General features: G+C 38.0%; 1 protein-coding gene across 3 annotated transcripts; it reads right to left on the bottom strand.

Annotated features, from left to right (window-relative positions):
- Nucleotides 1-827: 827 nt before the first annotated feature.
- Nucleotides 828-16,679, bottom strand: LOC133458551 (phosphatidylinositol 3-kinase regulatory subunit gamma-like). Of its 3 annotated transcripts, none has more exons than XM_061738576.1 (12): nucleotides 16,036-16,679; nucleotides 12,495-13,211; nucleotides 7,669-7,776; nucleotides 7,019-7,124; nucleotides 6,729-6,827; nucleotides 5,748-5,928; nucleotides 4,678-4,800; nucleotides 4,423-4,565; nucleotides 4,163-4,339; nucleotides 2,859-2,930; nucleotides 1,719-1,880; nucleotides 828-1,614 (listed from the first exon to the last, which is right to left on the bottom strand). In XM_061738576.1, exons 2-12 carry the CDS (start codon nucleotides 12,742-12,744, stop codon nucleotides 1,425-1,427), a joined length of 1,611 nt encoding a protein of 536 aa, XP_061594560.1. In that variant the 5' UTR covers nucleotides 12,745-13,211; nucleotides 16,036-16,679; the 3' UTR covers nucleotides 828-1,424. The 3 variants fall into 3 exon arrangements, with proteins under 3 accessions (XP_061594560.1, XP_061594559.1, XP_061594558.1); XM_061738575.1 differs by having other exon boundaries at nucleotides 4,678-4,803; nucleotides 16,032-16,678; XM_061738574.1 differs by having other exon boundaries at nucleotides 4,678-4,803; nucleotides 16,036-16,678.
- Nucleotides 16,680-16,766: the final 87 nt, after the last annotated feature.

Here is a 16,766-nt window from a genome sequence, read left to right as displayed (position 1 = left end):
CATCTTGCACATCATTGGGGTAGTGCAGTCCTTCCTGAGCATATTTTCCCCAGAAGCACCTTTTAACACTATTACTACCCTCAATATATGGATTTGTTTACAGTACATGGAAATGCATAATGTAGAAGAATGATGCTCAATTTATGTGTATTTATTCTTTTAAGGTTTTTTTTTTGTTTTTTTTTGCAAAATACTCTGACTAGTCTGTGTCTTACTGGCAGCAGACAGTGGCCTCAGTTTGGAGAGATTTATGATAATTGAGCCAGGATAACTGCTCACAAGAACACCTGAAGAGCAAAGAAACCCTTAAAAAATTGCAGTGGTCCAAGTGAACACTGTTCAGTGGATTTTTGTCACTGCATTATTTTGACATTTTCTCAACTAAAGAGCATCTGTCTTGCGTCTTTAAGGTTTTAGAGGTTTGACATTTTTTAAGATGGCTACATTTTTGCTCCTCTGGTGTTGTTTTTCCATGATTCTCCAAACTAAGAGAAAACACTGCACATTTCACTGCAGGCAAAGGACACAAATTACTCAGTAAATACTTTGCACAGTTAAACATTAATAAATAAATACATTTGAAAAAAAAAAAGACCTCTCACTTAAAAATGTGTTCCGCTTCAACAAAACAGATTTAAGTAACGGATGAGATGTAGTATAACTTGAGTGGATAAATCTTTGGACTTGATACTGCTGGAGAGTTATTATCAATCTATTTGGTTTATTAATGATAAATTTGTACGCTTGCCTTTCAGGAAAATAAATATAAAACTTGTACTCAATATTATTTAGTGAGAAGAATTGGGGAAGAAAGGTTTGTGTTTAAAAAAAAATGTTTTTAAAATATGTTAAGTGTTTTAATCTTTGTTTTGTGAAACGTTTTCTGGAATAAGAGTATCAACACTTCTGTTCTGCTGTAAAATACTACACAGACTGCTGAATTCTGTTAGAGCCAAGATTATAATCCAAATTGTGCTGATACACCTCATCTAAATGCTATTTTTAAATGGTTGTAATTAAATTATAGGTAGAAAATTGCAGCTGATCTCCAGTTTGGCTTTTACAGCAGCCATATGACTGCTGATTACATTGATCAGTGCTGCCGCAGGGGCAGCAGGATCAATCAAACACAAACTGGATGCCTGTTCACCTGAACTGGTTAAGCTGGTGCTAAAAGCCAATTATACAACGTTTATATTTGGAACTGACAACAGCAGAAATCAAATCGGCCTCAAAGTTGCAGAGATGAAACTGCTTGAAATCAGTTAAGTAAATGTGATCAGCATGTTTGAACTTGCTGTGACCTCATAAGAGGTAAGATACTCCGTAGCACTGAAACACCAACTGTGTCCATTTGTGTGTCCTCAGTGCTAATGCGGTGAAGCTAATGGGAAGGCGTCGTCGTAGTGGTGTGCGAGCGTGTCTTAGCTGGACTGCTGACTGAGAGCGGGCCAGGCCAGGGTTACATTCAGCTGCTGGTTGTGTTGGATCAGAGATGTGTGTCTGTAGTGGAGAACCAGTTCTCTGAGTGATGAGTACAAGTTGTAGGGCTCAGCAAAACCAAATCCTGTGGCGGTCCTGTAGATCACGCAGTGTTTCACATCCCCGTCCACGCTGCACGAGGGGAAATTATTCACTTTGTGTTCCCAATTTATGGAGATATGTAAGATTATGGAAAGACATTTATTTGCAGTGCAACAAGATGCAAAGATACTCACACAACAGAGCAGGCAAAGGAGCCCCTCTGAGTCTGGCTCTCTCGGATTAGGAAAGTACCATCTCTCCTCCCTTTCAGCAGCTCCTCCGCCTCTTTCCGTCTCATGCCACCAACGTACCAGCTTCTGTCCTCATGGTGCGTGTCATCTTCAAGGGTGTATGGGCTAGCAAACGAACAGACAAGTTATTTTATCTGTCGGACAAAATGTATGAAAGGCACAAGCAATTTCACAGGGATGCGCAATTATTCCTCACTTGTTGCATTTAAATTATCACATTCTGGAAAGCGAGTAAAACATATTTTATTTTTCAGTGTGTTTCTGAGTACATTTATAGAAGCTGCACATCCACACCAACTGCAAGTTTCAGCTTTTAAAGGCTCAGATTTCATATTGATGATTATATATTGAATATTAAGCGGAAAAAACTATTCCTGTTGATTTTATTGATATTGATATTGATTTCATTTCTGTCAGTCTAGAGCAGTGTCTAACAACCTGGGGTCCGGGCCCCCCATGGGGGGGCACCTGAGATCTCTGGGGGGGCGCGAAACTTTGTCTGCTTTGAGGATATGCAGTTGTAAAAATTATATTTGAGCATGTTAAATAAATAAAAAAATCATAATAACACAACTAATGGAATACAGTAATCCAAGTCTGTATAAACCCACGTAGTATTTTAAAATTACCAAAATGTATTTCTAAGTGATTTAGCAGGATAAAAACGTAATAAATTATTATTATATCATTATTCAACATTTAATCATACTACTACTCCGACAGGTTGTTAAAGGAAAAATGTTAAAAAATTTAGCTCTCATATTAAAAGAAATATTTTTCAGTAATTATTTTATGTCCTTGCAATTATTTTCTGTGCGTATTTTATACATTGGTGACACAAAATGAAGGTGAGAAAGACAAAGTCATATGTATACAGGGTAAATCAAAGAGAAATGTATCACAAAAACATAATTAATGTTAATTTTTTTCAATTAAAGATTTTTAACGAATCACTTTACTCTATTGGTGCCAGTACGTACGGGTCGGGGGGCCCGGCTGGTCTTAGACACAAGTAGGGGGGGCTCCAAGGAAAAAAGGTTGGGAACCACTGGTCTAGAGGACTAGAACAAGAGGGATACTTACTCTTCTTCTTCACCGCTTAAAGCCAGCCAGTCATTAGTGTGGCTCTGTCTGGTGCCTTGCTGAGTGAGCCATCTGAAACATTTACAAAGCAAAGTTAGAAAGTTGTAGTTTGTGTACCGTTAGCGGCAATCAAAACCTGAACAGATTACTTCTCATCTGGCTTCTACTTGGGAACAACACTAAGTTGAATAGACGCAGTCCTGCCTCTTTATAAAAGGCTTGTACCAAACATTGGAAATCAGCAGCTGTGCCTGCATGGAGGGGGACAGCTGACCCGCCTATGTTTATCACTCAGCTGTGGCATCGGTATGTGATGGACTGTTTCTGAACTCAAATTTTTACCTCATCTCAGATGAACTTCATCTGATGGCTGATATAGAGCCATGTTAACACGTCGGAGTTGCACCCAGCACACGGAGGAGTGGGGCATGATGTGGTGGTCACCTGATATGCAGAATGGCTTTTGAGACAATTCTAAGAATGAAATATTGATACCTGCTTGATGAAGTAACTTACAGTACAGTCCCAACACTCGACACTTTGCAGCTGCTGCCATGTGTTGCTCTTCGGTCCATGTTGTGAATGAAATTTTATTTATTTGACCTTTTAGTACATTTTGTTTACATGACCCTTGTTTTTATAAGAAATCATGCAGTGCAAACTATTAACTAGAAAGCAAATGATGTGGAAATCATAAAATTAGTGGGATAAATTGAGAAAAGTACAATAATTATATATATATAAAGACGGAATTGACTTTTTTTCCCCCCCTTTGATCCTCAGACCCTCAGGGGATTTCCCCTTAAGGGCAGGGAAAAAAATACACATAAAAAACCTACAAAAACCAAAGCCAATGAAAGCAGTTGGTCGATTCATCTGCAAAGGCAAATGAGACTCTACCATCGAAAGAAAATAACAGACACCACATATGCAATATTAGGGAAGATATTGATTGTAGGAACAAACGAAACCAGCCACCAAATCTTCTAAACAAATTCAAACATCTGTTAAGAGGCATGATTCAATTCAGTGGTAAAAATCCCCCGATTACGTTTTTTCCAGTTTTCTTTTCTTCCCAAATAATTACATTTGTCCCTTCAACATGTATTATTTTCAAGGGGATAGAGGGTTTAAATCATTTCCATATTAGTCAGCTTTGCTTATATTCTTATCTTACACAGCATCCCAAGGCCTTTTCGTAATGGATGTGTCGTCATGATTTAATTACAATCTATAAAAAGGTAAAAATATGAAGCTTAAATACAGAAAACCCTTAAACCAGAATATGAGATGCTCAAACTTACAGGAGGTACTGGTCTCTAATCTTCCTGAGCTGCACAAGGTCGGGCTTCAGGCTGTTAATTTTCCTGTCGACCTCCATGTGAATCAGCATCTTCTTCTTCAGCTCTTCCTCCAACTTCTTCTTGCTGTTGTGGATCTCTTCCACCCTCGACTGCAAATCATCTGAGTTGTTTTGAATCCTGTTGGCAATGCAAAAGTGTCCTTAAAGATTTTGTTAAGTGGGACGAGCTTGCAGAGTAAGATAAATGAAAGTGAAACATACTTGTCGGCCTGTGTGCTGCTGTCCAATGCAAGGAACATGTCAATGTATTCCTTGCTGTAGCGCTCCTGGGTTTCACACTCCTCCTCAAAGATCCGAATTATTTCACTGAAAGCCTCGATGGCGGTCCGCTTGCTCTGGAGTTCCTATATCATAATTATATTTAAACCTTCACACTCAGTCAAAGCTGCTGTTACTCAGATGAACGTACGGACTTGTAATAGGAAAGGTTGATGAATAATTAGGACCCGGTTGTACCTGCGAGGTTTTGTTGAGCTCCTCAAACAGGCGGTCGTACTCTTGGCTCGTCTCTTTGTACTGATCCTGAAATATCTTCAGCTGTTCTGCAGCTGCATCGATGTCCACCTCCATCACAGCCTGCTGCTGCGCAAACAAGAATGTAAAAGACATTCAAGTCCAAATTAGGGCTGTGCGATTAATCGATTTTAAATCTGAATCGGATTTATTAATCAAAATCGATGTTAAAAAAGGAAAATCGGAAAATCGATTTTCCTTTTTTGCAGCTGGTTGCAGACAGAGCTCGTCTAGTCATCTTTGTTTGGTCAAGAAAATTGTAAATGTCACTTTACTAAACTCAAGGAGGATTTACAGTATCTTTCAATTGCAATTCATTCCCAATAGGGAAATGTGTTTGCTATTTTTCTTTAAAAATAAAGATAAAATATTTTAAACAATTTATTCCATTGTCTTTTGTAGTTTTACCAAAAAAAATCGAAATCGAAAATCGGGTTTTCAGAGAAAAAAATCGGGATTTTATTTTTGTCCAAAATCGCCCAGCCCTAGTCCAAATTCAATTTAACTCTTAAATGTCTGACATAGGAAATAATACACAGATAATCCTACTTTTTTTTTTAAATGTGTATTGTTAATTGACATTAAAAACACACCCGTTTTTGTCTTTAACGGTTTTCTAATTAATATTTTATTTTATCTCTATGAATAATTTGGGTAATTAATCATGGGGGGGGGGGGGGGGGGTGCAGAGGTTGCAAATACATATATATGTAGCAGATATTATACATCAGGCATTAAGGGTTAAAAATGTGAGGCATTTAAATTGGTGAAGTACAGATTTAGGACTATAATTGTCATATAATTGAGAATTACATGTTTTTGGCAAACAAGTTCTTACAGGTAACTAATAAATCCAATTAATAGTAAATACATCAAAGTAAACTACCAAGAAAGTCTCTGTCTGCGTGTCTGTATTACAGGTGTGTGTAGTGAGAAATAAAATGTAAAAGTCTGTGGAATGCATAGTATTTGGTTGTTGTGATATAAGCTGCAAGAAGCCCTTATAAACATACCTGCTGGTGTCTGGATAGTGGGTAGAGTAGCCGTGTATCCAGTTTAGCGTTGTACTGGGCTAGTGACTTCTTCTGGTAATACTGGATCAGATCCACCACAGAAGGAAAGAGCATCGGCTCAGAAAAGCCACATTTCTCTCCATGATGGAAGATTTTTATTAGTCTGTTGTAGCCATCTTTTCTGTAAAAGTCAATGAGTGTTACACATGAGTATTTCCTCCCTTCTTAATGTTTCAAAGGCTGATAGTGAAGCAGTAGAAACACTTTGCTGTGAATCTTTTTGCCCGTGGCCAGTGGGGGCCACTGCTTGTACAGTTTTTTTTTTTTTTTCTTTTTTGCTTGATCTGTATAAACGGATGAGCGACTACTCATGGAGTTAAGCCTCCAAATTGGAACATTATCAGCTGTGAGAATAAAAACAGCTTTGGGGTTGTGTTTATGTGCATAAATCAAGAGCCAAATGTAAAGTATGAAACATTATTAATCTTCTTGATAGAAGCTGGAGTTTGCTACTTCAGACAAATGGGAGTTAAATAATAACAAAAACATGTAGTGAAACACTTCCTGTGCAGACGGCGTGGGATGTTACAAAATGCTGGAGTCGGTCACAAATTCTAATCAGCCAATCTCTGAGTTGGTACTGATTCCACTACAATTAGACACAAACCACAAAATGTTTCAAAACTTGAGAAATTAAAAGTGAGCTTTGCAAAGAGGAAATGACAAACCTGAGTATAGCATGCATCTGATTTTGGACTGAATGTAACATTCACAAACTGCAGATGACTGCAATATCAGCAGCTAAATTCTTATTCAGATTTTAAAGATACCTCGTTGTCCAGACTGTATCTGCTCATCCTTTTATTTTATTGAATATATAAAAATAGGTCACAGGTCTTAAAATCCTGTTCATAAAATGACATTTTGAGATCATCAGTGTCCCAAAGTCGTAAGAATAAGTAAAATAGTTAGCCTACTTACCGCAGTGTCAGAGTGTATTCCCCTTTGATCCTAGTGGAAGCGTCTCGGACCAGAAATGTGCCATCAGGAGTGTTTCTCATAATTTCATTTACTTCCTCCCTAAACAACACAAAAGCAAATGAGGATTTTTGACGATTACTGAAGAGTCAAATCAAAACTCATTAACATTTTCAGCTACTAATGATTCAAAACTAAGAATGTTCTCGGCTTTTATTCAAAGCTTTACAACTATTTGAGGCACATTTGTTGGAAAAGAACCGTGCAATGCTGGTGAAATAAATGCCGAGTACCTGGTGATGTTGCCCCAGTACCACTCTGCATCAGACAGCTGATGGTCGGCAGAGCTGCAGTCGCTGGCTGCCATGGCTGTGGTTGGGTTGCTCTCTGGTTGAATTTCTGACCGCAACAAATTATACATTTTAAATTAAAAAAAAGAGATTTAGAAGAAGATTACTACATTTTTTGCAATGGAAAAATTAAAGTTACCAATTTGATTGTTATATTTTTTATCTTTATTAATTTTATAAAATGTGAAATATGTAATGTAATTAAACTATCTTATTCTGCAATAATGTAGAGCAACTGGAAATATATATAATATAAATATAAATAAGCATATATAAATAAGCATATTAATAAAGTTCAGGTTTTTAAAAATGACAAAATTGGATTGTTGTACAAAACAAGCAACAGTGCCAAAACATGTTACAGAATCAACATCAATGTCCACTGTTGCCCATAAAGCTGGATTAAAATGATTTTTTTTTGTTGTTGTTTTTTTACATTTTCTCATGAAATGATTTTAAGTTAAAAGAGGAAGGTTTCTGAAAACAAAATAATTCCAAAGGCCTATGGGCAACAGTGCATTTATTTAAATCTGAAGAAAAAATGACATGCACTAAAGAGTTTCCTGCAGGTAAAATCATATAACGAAGAATACCTTCTTCTTGACTCATGTCAACGTGGGAGGAGAGGTCCTGTAAGAAAGCCACCCGAGTGCGAGACTGCACCTCACTGTCGTTTGGGCTCTTCCCCGTCTCCAAGAACTCTGCAACATCAACCATACCACAACGCCGCGTTACCCACGATGTCAGCTCAGGGCATCTGCACTCTGCGGCCGTCTGCACACACTGATGACCAGGTGACAAGCCTCTGGGAGGAGATGTCGTTGTGTTGCCTAGTCTTGCACCATGCTAGGGACCCTGTCCAGACTAGTGTGCTGACAGGTGACACAGCCAGACTGCCTAGAATACCAGAAGTGACACTCCTCAACGCTCGGGCACACTCTGCTTGACTCAGTGCTGATTAGTGCTGGACCTCGCCTTGCCTCGCCTAACAAACAACAGCTGTCTCAAGCGAGATGCCATGTCAGTCGGATAATGACTAAAGCAGATATGCCTCTGTGCCCGTTTGTGTTTATTATCTGTGTTTGCATGCGTTAACGCTATATTAGGTAAGCAGAGGAAGGTGAGAGATTGTAAGGCCGTCATTAAACGATAGTCGTGTTAATTGTTGGTAACTGGCAGTATGTAAACAAAAGGACATGAAACATGTATAGGGTACTGTTGACAGTTGAAGTAAACCGCCCCTTCAGCACTTGTGGAGGCACGCCTGGAGATGCTTCACATTGCTACAGCAGACTGTGCAGACCTGGATGTTGGAGAAATCATACGTATGCGGTTGTAACATTAGACAGGGACTAAACTCATAAACCCCACGCTTCCAAACAGCGTACTCTGTCAAAACATGCCTGGTATGAAAAACTAAATATGATCTGCATCTAGCTGAAACACCCATCCTCAGCTAGGTTCCTACAAGCTTCTCATTCTGTAGCGCTGAAATAATCGGAGAACTGATGTCAGATCAGCATCTTAGAAGTTTGTCTCATAGTTATCTGGTATTTTAAAACGTTTAGATTGATTTACCATTAAACCAACATACAGGACTGTCTCAGAAAATTAGAATATTGTGATAAAGTCCTTTATTTTCTGTAATGCAAAAATGTCATACATTCTGGATTCATTAAAAATCCACTGAAATATTTGGAAGCCTTTTATTATTTTAATATTGCTGATCATGGCTTACAGCTTAAGAAAACTCAAATATCCTATATCAAAAAAATTGAATATTCTGGGAATCTTAATCTTAAACTGTAAGCTATAATCAGCAATATTAAAATAATAAAAGGCTGGCAATATTTCAGTTGATTTGTAATGACATTTTAGTTTTTTTAATTGCATTACAGAAAATAAAGGACTTCATCACAATATTCTAATTTTCTGAGACAGTCCTGTATGAACAAGGATATATGTTAGCAAGTTTAATTGTCTAATAATGTTCTAACATGTGTAACATCTGAATGTTATTATAATGCTATATATTAGCTGTAATTGGTAAAGGCCTAATTTAACACAATTTTGATTGCTTTTCATATCAACCACACACCACAGTAGAGTTGTTTTAACTGTAGGCCTGTGTGATTGTGATCTAAATCATCTATTTTCTGTGTGCTGCAATGAGCACACAATAAAATATTGAAGAAATGGTTTATATATCCATGAGACTTGTCCAATCTATTTTGATACCCATACAGTGTATAGAGATTAAACCCTGTTATTTGATGTCTACAGATCTTTGAGAGAGACTAGTCTTAACTACAACAGCTGAACACCAGTTGGTTGTTTCTGAGGTTGGGTATGTTTTGCTCTTCCCCGAGACACAATAAAAGACTCATCTGATACTCATTTGACAGAATCACATGAAAATCATGAAATCAGTGCACGGATAACAGAGATGCAAGACTTTCCATATTTCCCAGAATGAAGTATCAGCCAGCAACAGCAAAAACTCCGCCTTTGCCAAGTGGGGCACATGCTCAACCTGATGACCTATACAGCGTCCTGCATTTCCCTTTTGGATGCAAGTAATCCGAATGCCAAATTATTTTTGTCAATCTATAGAAACTATCCTTAGTGGTTGATGTATGTATCCAACAGATTCAGTCTTTCTATAATGAGTTGTTACAGTCTTTGCTTCTGCACGATTGGCATGTCAAAGATCCTCATGTGTCTTCATGGTAGTGAAATTCTAATATCTGTTGAATGAGTGCTGTCTTAGGAAAATGCCATAATCTAAATGCTGAGCTGTTATGGTCTTAATCACAATTGCTGATGCATTTAGTTTTTTTTTCAAACATGCTTCATCTTATCCAGTCTTTTTCTTTTTTTAAGAGGTGTCAGAGTTGTCAGAATGTAAGTTCATGACCAGATTTTATCTTTTAACCGATGAACTAATAGGACTTAACATGACAAGCATTTTGCTGACAGTTTGACTTAAAATAAACAAAACAAAGGAAATAGAATAAGATATACATAAAAAAAACGCACACAAATACTTAGGCACAACTGGTTAATTTGAATCCTGTCAATTCAAGATAAACTGTCGAAATTTCTCAGATTCACAGATTAAATTGTTAATGTATTGAGTTCTAGGCTGCGTCCAAAATTGCATACTTCCTCCCTAATGAGTATGCAAAATGAGTATGTGAGATTTTTTAGTGCGTCCGAAACATTAGAACGTACTCAATAGTATGCGCTATCCATACTCATTCCGGCGAATTTCTTTAGTGTGGATTGATGGACACTAGCCGAGCAAAATCTTCCCACAATGCATTAGCGGTGTTTGGTTGCTAAGTGATACGTATATGTCATAATTATAATATTAAGTATAATAATATTATTATAGCCTGTAATAATATTATAATATTCGTATATAATAATATTATATAATGTAATCTTGTTTTGGCCAGGATAAACGGGAAAGAGCGGAGCGGAGCGGAGCGCTGCTACCGCTGCTGTGACAGGTTACCATGGTAACAACTCCTCCCCTCCCTACGGCAGGAAGTGCCGTGTGCGCTCTTAATAGTACGTCCGAATTAATGCACACTACTGATATTTACTCAAAAGTGTGCCGAACTTAAGTATACTTTTTAGTATATACTTTTTAGTATGGCATTTCGGACGCACCGATAGTCTTGGACATTTGAAATACATAACTTGGAACGCAAAATAAGCAGGTTACAGTTATTTAAAAGTTTATACAGACAAAATTGACTTTTTTTGTTAAATGTTTCTAAAAGACAGAGTTTTATCTGATATATTTGGGGATTGAAATGACGATTATGATGTCTGCTACTCTGAACTGTTTTCTCAATGTATGGATTTTTTTATTTTTTTTATTTTAGTGAAACAAATGATTTGACTATGTAAATAAAACAATTCAGATAAAATTAAATTAATTACTACACTTGCATAGATGGTTCCAAACCATTTCCACAAGATCAGACAGCAGATAAACTCAGATACATCATAGAAGGGATTCCAGCTTGTTTATCATTTTTACCTGGCATTTCCAATTAGTCTTAGAACATATTCAAAATCATAAAAACCAAGAGCATCTCTATTGTTGTGTTTGTGAACATAGTCTCCTCTTTTACATCCCTGTACATCTAAGGATACAGTGACCAGAGCTCCTGGACAGAGCTATTCGTCCAAATAAAATACCCCACATACATTTACTGGTGTTTTTTTACCCTTTTATGAATCAGAATTGGAGAAAAAAAAAAGGTATCCACAGATTTGCTTTAGTGCCAGTGGGAAAATCACTGGCGCTAACGCAGGTGCTACGTTCAATCATGCACAATCTTTCTTTAACCCGGTAAACATGACAGACACCATAACCCCCACCACCAAATATCTACATCCAGCTTAACTGGAGGGAAAGAAAAAAGAAGCTTCCGACAATTCGACAAACCACAATTAAGCTTGTTGGCTTTGCATGAATTATTTTTAGAAAGAAAAGGACTCAGTTTTGTTGGCAATAAGCAGTGATGGTGAAGATAGTCCTCGGCTGAAGTAATTCAATTGTTCTGGAGTTTGTTTGTTTCTATCCTTCTACTTACATCCACTGCCCCTTTGAATGTGTGGATCTGTGTGGACCATTTAACATTAAATACATGTTTAAAAAGCGATCAATCTCACTTTAAAAGATGAAGCCTTGATGATACACATCTCACATCTAAAAAGAGACTAATGTTAATACTTGGATGGGCCAAATAAGTAGGTTATATTAACGGTGACCACAGTAGACTTGTTTAGCAGAAGATCACAAGACAAATTCTGCCATCTGCTGGTTTCTTATTGATATTTACGTTGATGGAAATTGAAATCATGGCAAACATTTCCAGCAGTTGCCCATCCATTTTTTTGACTGTTTTTAGACTGTTTTTAGACTGTTTAGCCTCTTTAAATTGATCCCCAATGTGTGTGAGATTTGGTACCATGTTTAAGCCTGTAAGTGGTTGGAGATCCTTGGGATGAGCTCTCTCTTTTTTCTTTTGGCGGGCCGTAGACAACCATCCTGTACTGTCAGGGCTTGAGCCACTTTTATTTTCCTTATTTACAGATTTTCCTCGATACATTTTTCAGGCACATTTTCAAACAGCTTTTCTTTTTTTTTTTTTCTATTTCACCAGACGCTCTCCATAGTCAGAACAATCCCATAAATGCAGAGGTGCTTTAATGTGTGGCTCAAATAAATACATAAACACAACAAGAGAATGAACTTCAGAGAAGCCAACAGTTATTATTATTACATTTATGATATCATGTTGTGAGATTCAAATTGCCAAACTCGATCATAATGCATGTTATCACTTTGATACCTGTAAAGATGCTTAATAAGCTTAGAACAGGACCTTAATCTTACCTTGATCTGCTGGTGGCGGCTCAGGCCCGGTAACCATGCAAATGTCTGCCGGCTGGCATGATTGGTTAAGCAGCGATGACGTCATCACAGGAACTATAGGATCGGGCTCAGGATTATCTCCCATGTGGACGGCGCTCTCATTTGTGACCACGGCCTGGTCCCTGAGGTGGAGGGATGCTAGTGATGATGTTGGGTCGTCGGTTGGCTGCAGCTCGTCCTCTGTCCAGGGGTGAAAACTCTCAGCAGCCATTTTTCACGATAACTGAATAGTCCAGTTTGTTTTTCTCAACAGGATGAAGCAGAACGTTGTCGCCACAGTGCAGTGGATCACATACTATCAGCTTAGTATTAAACTCATAGCTGAGGATAGAGAGGGTGGAAATGCAGAGATCATGGCTGCCCAGTGTTGTGGACGTAGACCATGTTTGTCTGACTGATCTCCGGTTTGAAATACGTCATACTGCGGAGCGATGGCATCGCCACAAGATCCTGCATTTAAGCTCTTCCTTTTCTGCTGGGCAGTTTTTCGTGCTCAAGTACTGTCCTGTTTCTCAAAGGAAGTCACATCAAGGAGGTAGCCGTCACAACCACAGTTTGCTTATCCAAGTACCTGATTCCTTTACAGGATGTTGATGCTGGTTGTTGAACAGGAGGGGAGTGATGCAAACTGGCCAATTTCTTCTTCAAGAATCCATGCATCACCTCATCTCAGGAAACCTAATCAAAGATGGAGGAAGCGTTACGCAACATTCAACCATAAATGGTTAAATCATCAACATTTAACAAGTCCATCCATGCCTTATGCTAACATATTTCCATGTTTTCCTTTAGATTCCCTCTTCATGCTGCAGACCAATGATGAAGTCCAAACCTTAATCTAACTCCACATTAGTGCATGCAAAAAACATATGTGAATTTATTGATAGCTATTGAATGTCAAAGTTAAAATTCTAAAGTCTTCATTCATAAAAATAATCCAGTCATAAGAGAAAGAGCTGCATGAGCAATTGTTTCAGTGTAAATATTTGCAGTGTGGCCATGAACTGTATTCACATTACAGGACATGCAATAAAATTACGGTAGCTTTTCTGTCCACTTGTTATTTGTAAAGTGCAGTTTGTTGCTGATAAATAACATGCATGCCTTTTAATGAACACTGTGTAAAAAAAGGAACAAAATTATATCAAGACGAGTGATTTGTAAAAGGAAGTACAACAGAACTGAAGACTGAACCAGTTTAGTTACATCATTGATGCCATAAATTTTTCTTGAACAAATATGAAACGAAGACTAGTCTTTTAGCTGTTTGGGCCGATTCTCTGTTTGGCTCCACTTCCAGGAATCCCGTTTGCAGATCCCTACCCAGTGGGTGCATCTCCCAGGCCGATTCCCCGCTCAGTTAAGCAGGACACAGAAAGAGCTACCTGTCTGCTGAGTCTCCCCTTCAATGATCTTCTGAGCACGGCTCTCCCCAACACTGCTGACAGAGCAGCACTACAGCTGTAACCTCATCACTAAAGATGGCCCCCATTCAGAGATAAAAACAGCATTCTTTTTTAAGGATTTGGTGTTACTAATTGTATGTTATTCCTGACAATTTCAAAATCCGTCCATTTTCTATATTCCCGTCAATCCTATTCCACCCTGGGTGGCTGGAGCCAGCTGTCACGGGTGAGAAGTAAGATATAGAGAAATCTGCAATTAATTACACTATTTATTCACATCAGGTAATTTTTATGTTCTCAGATTTTATATAATGTAATGATGATATGTCACTTTTAATCATCTTACAAAACAGACAAAAAAGGATGCTCAGATAAGATCAAGGCATTTAAAGAAGCGGACTCGGGCTTTAGCAGATTTTGACAGCTTTTTTTTTTTTCCCTCTGCAAGATTTTGAGCTCAAGATACTATACTAATAAACACATTTTAAAAATCAGTGGATAAATCAATAACAAAAATTACTGAGCAAAATAAATATATTTAAAAATGGATTGCGCACTTTTCCATCGAGAAAAATCTGAAAAATGTAAAAACACGTAATTTGAGAAAACATTGATCGTGTAGTTCAAGCTGTTTCTCAGTAAAGAGAACAAGAAAAAGAAAACGCATTGCGTTTTTCTCTTTCAAATCATATATTTAAGCGTTATTTTTGAAAGTAAAGGACACAAAATACCCATATATACAGTGATGTCCAAGACAACAATGAATATTGGCCTGAGGGATTTTCTGGGATACATATAATGACTGTACAATATTATATCACCAAGCATCTTAATGGTAATGAATTGAGGGGGGCTGCAGCTAAATCCTCCTCCTCTCCCGGGGGACGGATTAGTCAGCGGTTTATTCATCTCTGTTCTTTACAATGTGGCATCCTTTTTAAGGGGATTTGATTGTGGATATCGTGTAGGTGCTCCACAAGTGGGAAATTACCATAACTTTGTGTAAATGAAAATCTTATTTTAACAAAACTTTAATGGCACGAATAATGTAATCTTACACTTAGGGATAGGGTCGTAGAAATTGGAAAAGTTATAGAAACTGTTGGTAGTTGCCGTACTGTCTTTTTTTTTTTTTGCAATTTAACTTTTTTATCCGTCAAAAGAAGCTTACAAAACTTTCTGAATTTACCAAACAATGCGATACCACCGATGCAAAGGTCGAGGTGCTGGAAATGGCGTCCATACGGAAATGGTTCCAACACTGCGCAGCCATGACGTCGTCATAGCTGCGTTTTCATGGTGGTCCCGCTGGAGACCATGAAAGATACCAAGGGTAGTTTCGCCCAAAAGTCCAATAAATCAAATATCACATAAGCCATTTTTCTGATGTTTTCATAATTTGCATCTTTTAAAAAATAAAAAAATTCCAATACCGTCTGAAAGGACACGGCTGTATAAAAATAAGATTTAAAAAATCTGGATTTATTGATATCTTATTCATTGATGTCTTATTGTCTTATTGATGGTAAATATGAAGCATTTTGTGTTCGTAAATGCGAGAACTGTTTCTCCTAAAATTCCAATGTTTAAATTATATTCTCATTTTCTTACATAAAAGGCAACAAAATAAATAGTGTGATTACAAAAACAAGGACTGAGGAGAAACATTTTACATACTTCTCTTTTCATATTGATGCCTTTCTGAAAACGTCCCATACTCACAGACTACGGCACTCCAAGTCATCGCTCCAAAATCCGTCTGATAACGCCAAATGTACGGAAAACATGCTGACTGTCCTATGTTTTTAATTGTTTGGTTCAATGTTATTTGGCTAGGTTTTGTTTTTCGTTCTTTTAAGTGTCATCGATCAGTGTCGCATCCAAAACTAAAAGCGGGACATCTCATCTACGCCATATTTTCCCAACGCCTTCAAGCTTCTCAACATCCTATCATTAAGCTTGGAACGAAAAGCAGGAGGCTGAACATGCACAGAACTTTCAAAATGGCAACTTCTGGTACAGGAATAATCTCGACAACCTGGAAAAAGCAAACATCATGAGCACAGTTGTCTTTTCGCAGGACACTACGCACCTACCTGGGCCAAGACAGAAGGGACCAGGCAGCATGGGAAGCCAGCGTCTCATCGACATCCATGAAGCGGCGAAGAGACGTGGCTGGACGCACACGTGGCTCAGATCAAACCAACCACCGGCCTTGGTCCTCACGCCATTCTGTGTCCCTCCACCCCCCACCACGTCCTACTCCTCCTATCCCGTATAGCCTGTCCTCCCGTGTCCTCCATCTTCTACAGATCCTCTCCTCTTGGTTGTCATCTTTCCCCACAGTCTGTCACCTTTTCCCACGCTGTCATTCCTCTGGGTTTTCCTTCTCCTCCTTACAGATGCATGTCATGTCCTTTTTTAAAAAAAATGTAAAAAAAAAAAATAAAAAAATCAAGCCTTTTCCAAGATTGTCCACTTCCGTTCTCCTTTTACATGGCTTGCACGTAAAAACTCCAGTGATCTGTGAAATGAAGCACAAAAATATATTTGTATATATATATATGTATAACAAAAATTATTACTATGAAGAAAGCTACAAAAACTATTTATATTTTAGAGCTGATGCTGTTAGAGGAAAAGCAAAAGTAAAGGAGCAGCACTGTTCTCCGCGCTGCAACTCTTTTTCACAGTTTGAGAGCACAGTGTGGATGCACAGTGGGGGGACACAAGCATGAGAATGAGTTGATGGGAAAGAACTCCTATATAAATAAATAAGGAGAGGATGCCACTGTTGCTATACAGAGCGAGAGGCTTAGTCGTCTCC

This window comes from Cololabis saira, chromosome 13, assembly GCF_033807715.1.
Source record: "Cololabis saira isolate AMF1-May2022 chromosome 13, fColSai1.1, whole genome shotgun sequence".
NCBI classification, from domain to species: Eukaryota; Metazoa; Chordata; class Actinopteri; order Beloniformes; family Belonidae; genus Cololabis; species Cololabis saira.
The sequence above is the reverse complement of the archived record's forward strand: the minus strand, read 5'-3'. Positions and strand labels throughout refer to the sequence as shown.

Coding starts and splice junctions, on each gene's coding strand:
- LOC133458551 (XM_061738575.1), bottom strand. CDS start 12,744: ATGGCTGCTGAGAGTTTTCACCCCTGGACAGAGGACGAGCTGCAGCCA. Junction 4,804..5,747: donor CACTATCCAGACACCAGCAG/GTATGTTTATAA, acceptor TTGTTTGCGCAG/CAGCAGGCTGTGATGGAGGT. Junction 4,340..4,422: donor AGCAGCACACAGGCCGACAA/GTATGTTTCACT, acceptor CATTGCCAACAG/GATTCAAAACAACTCAGATG.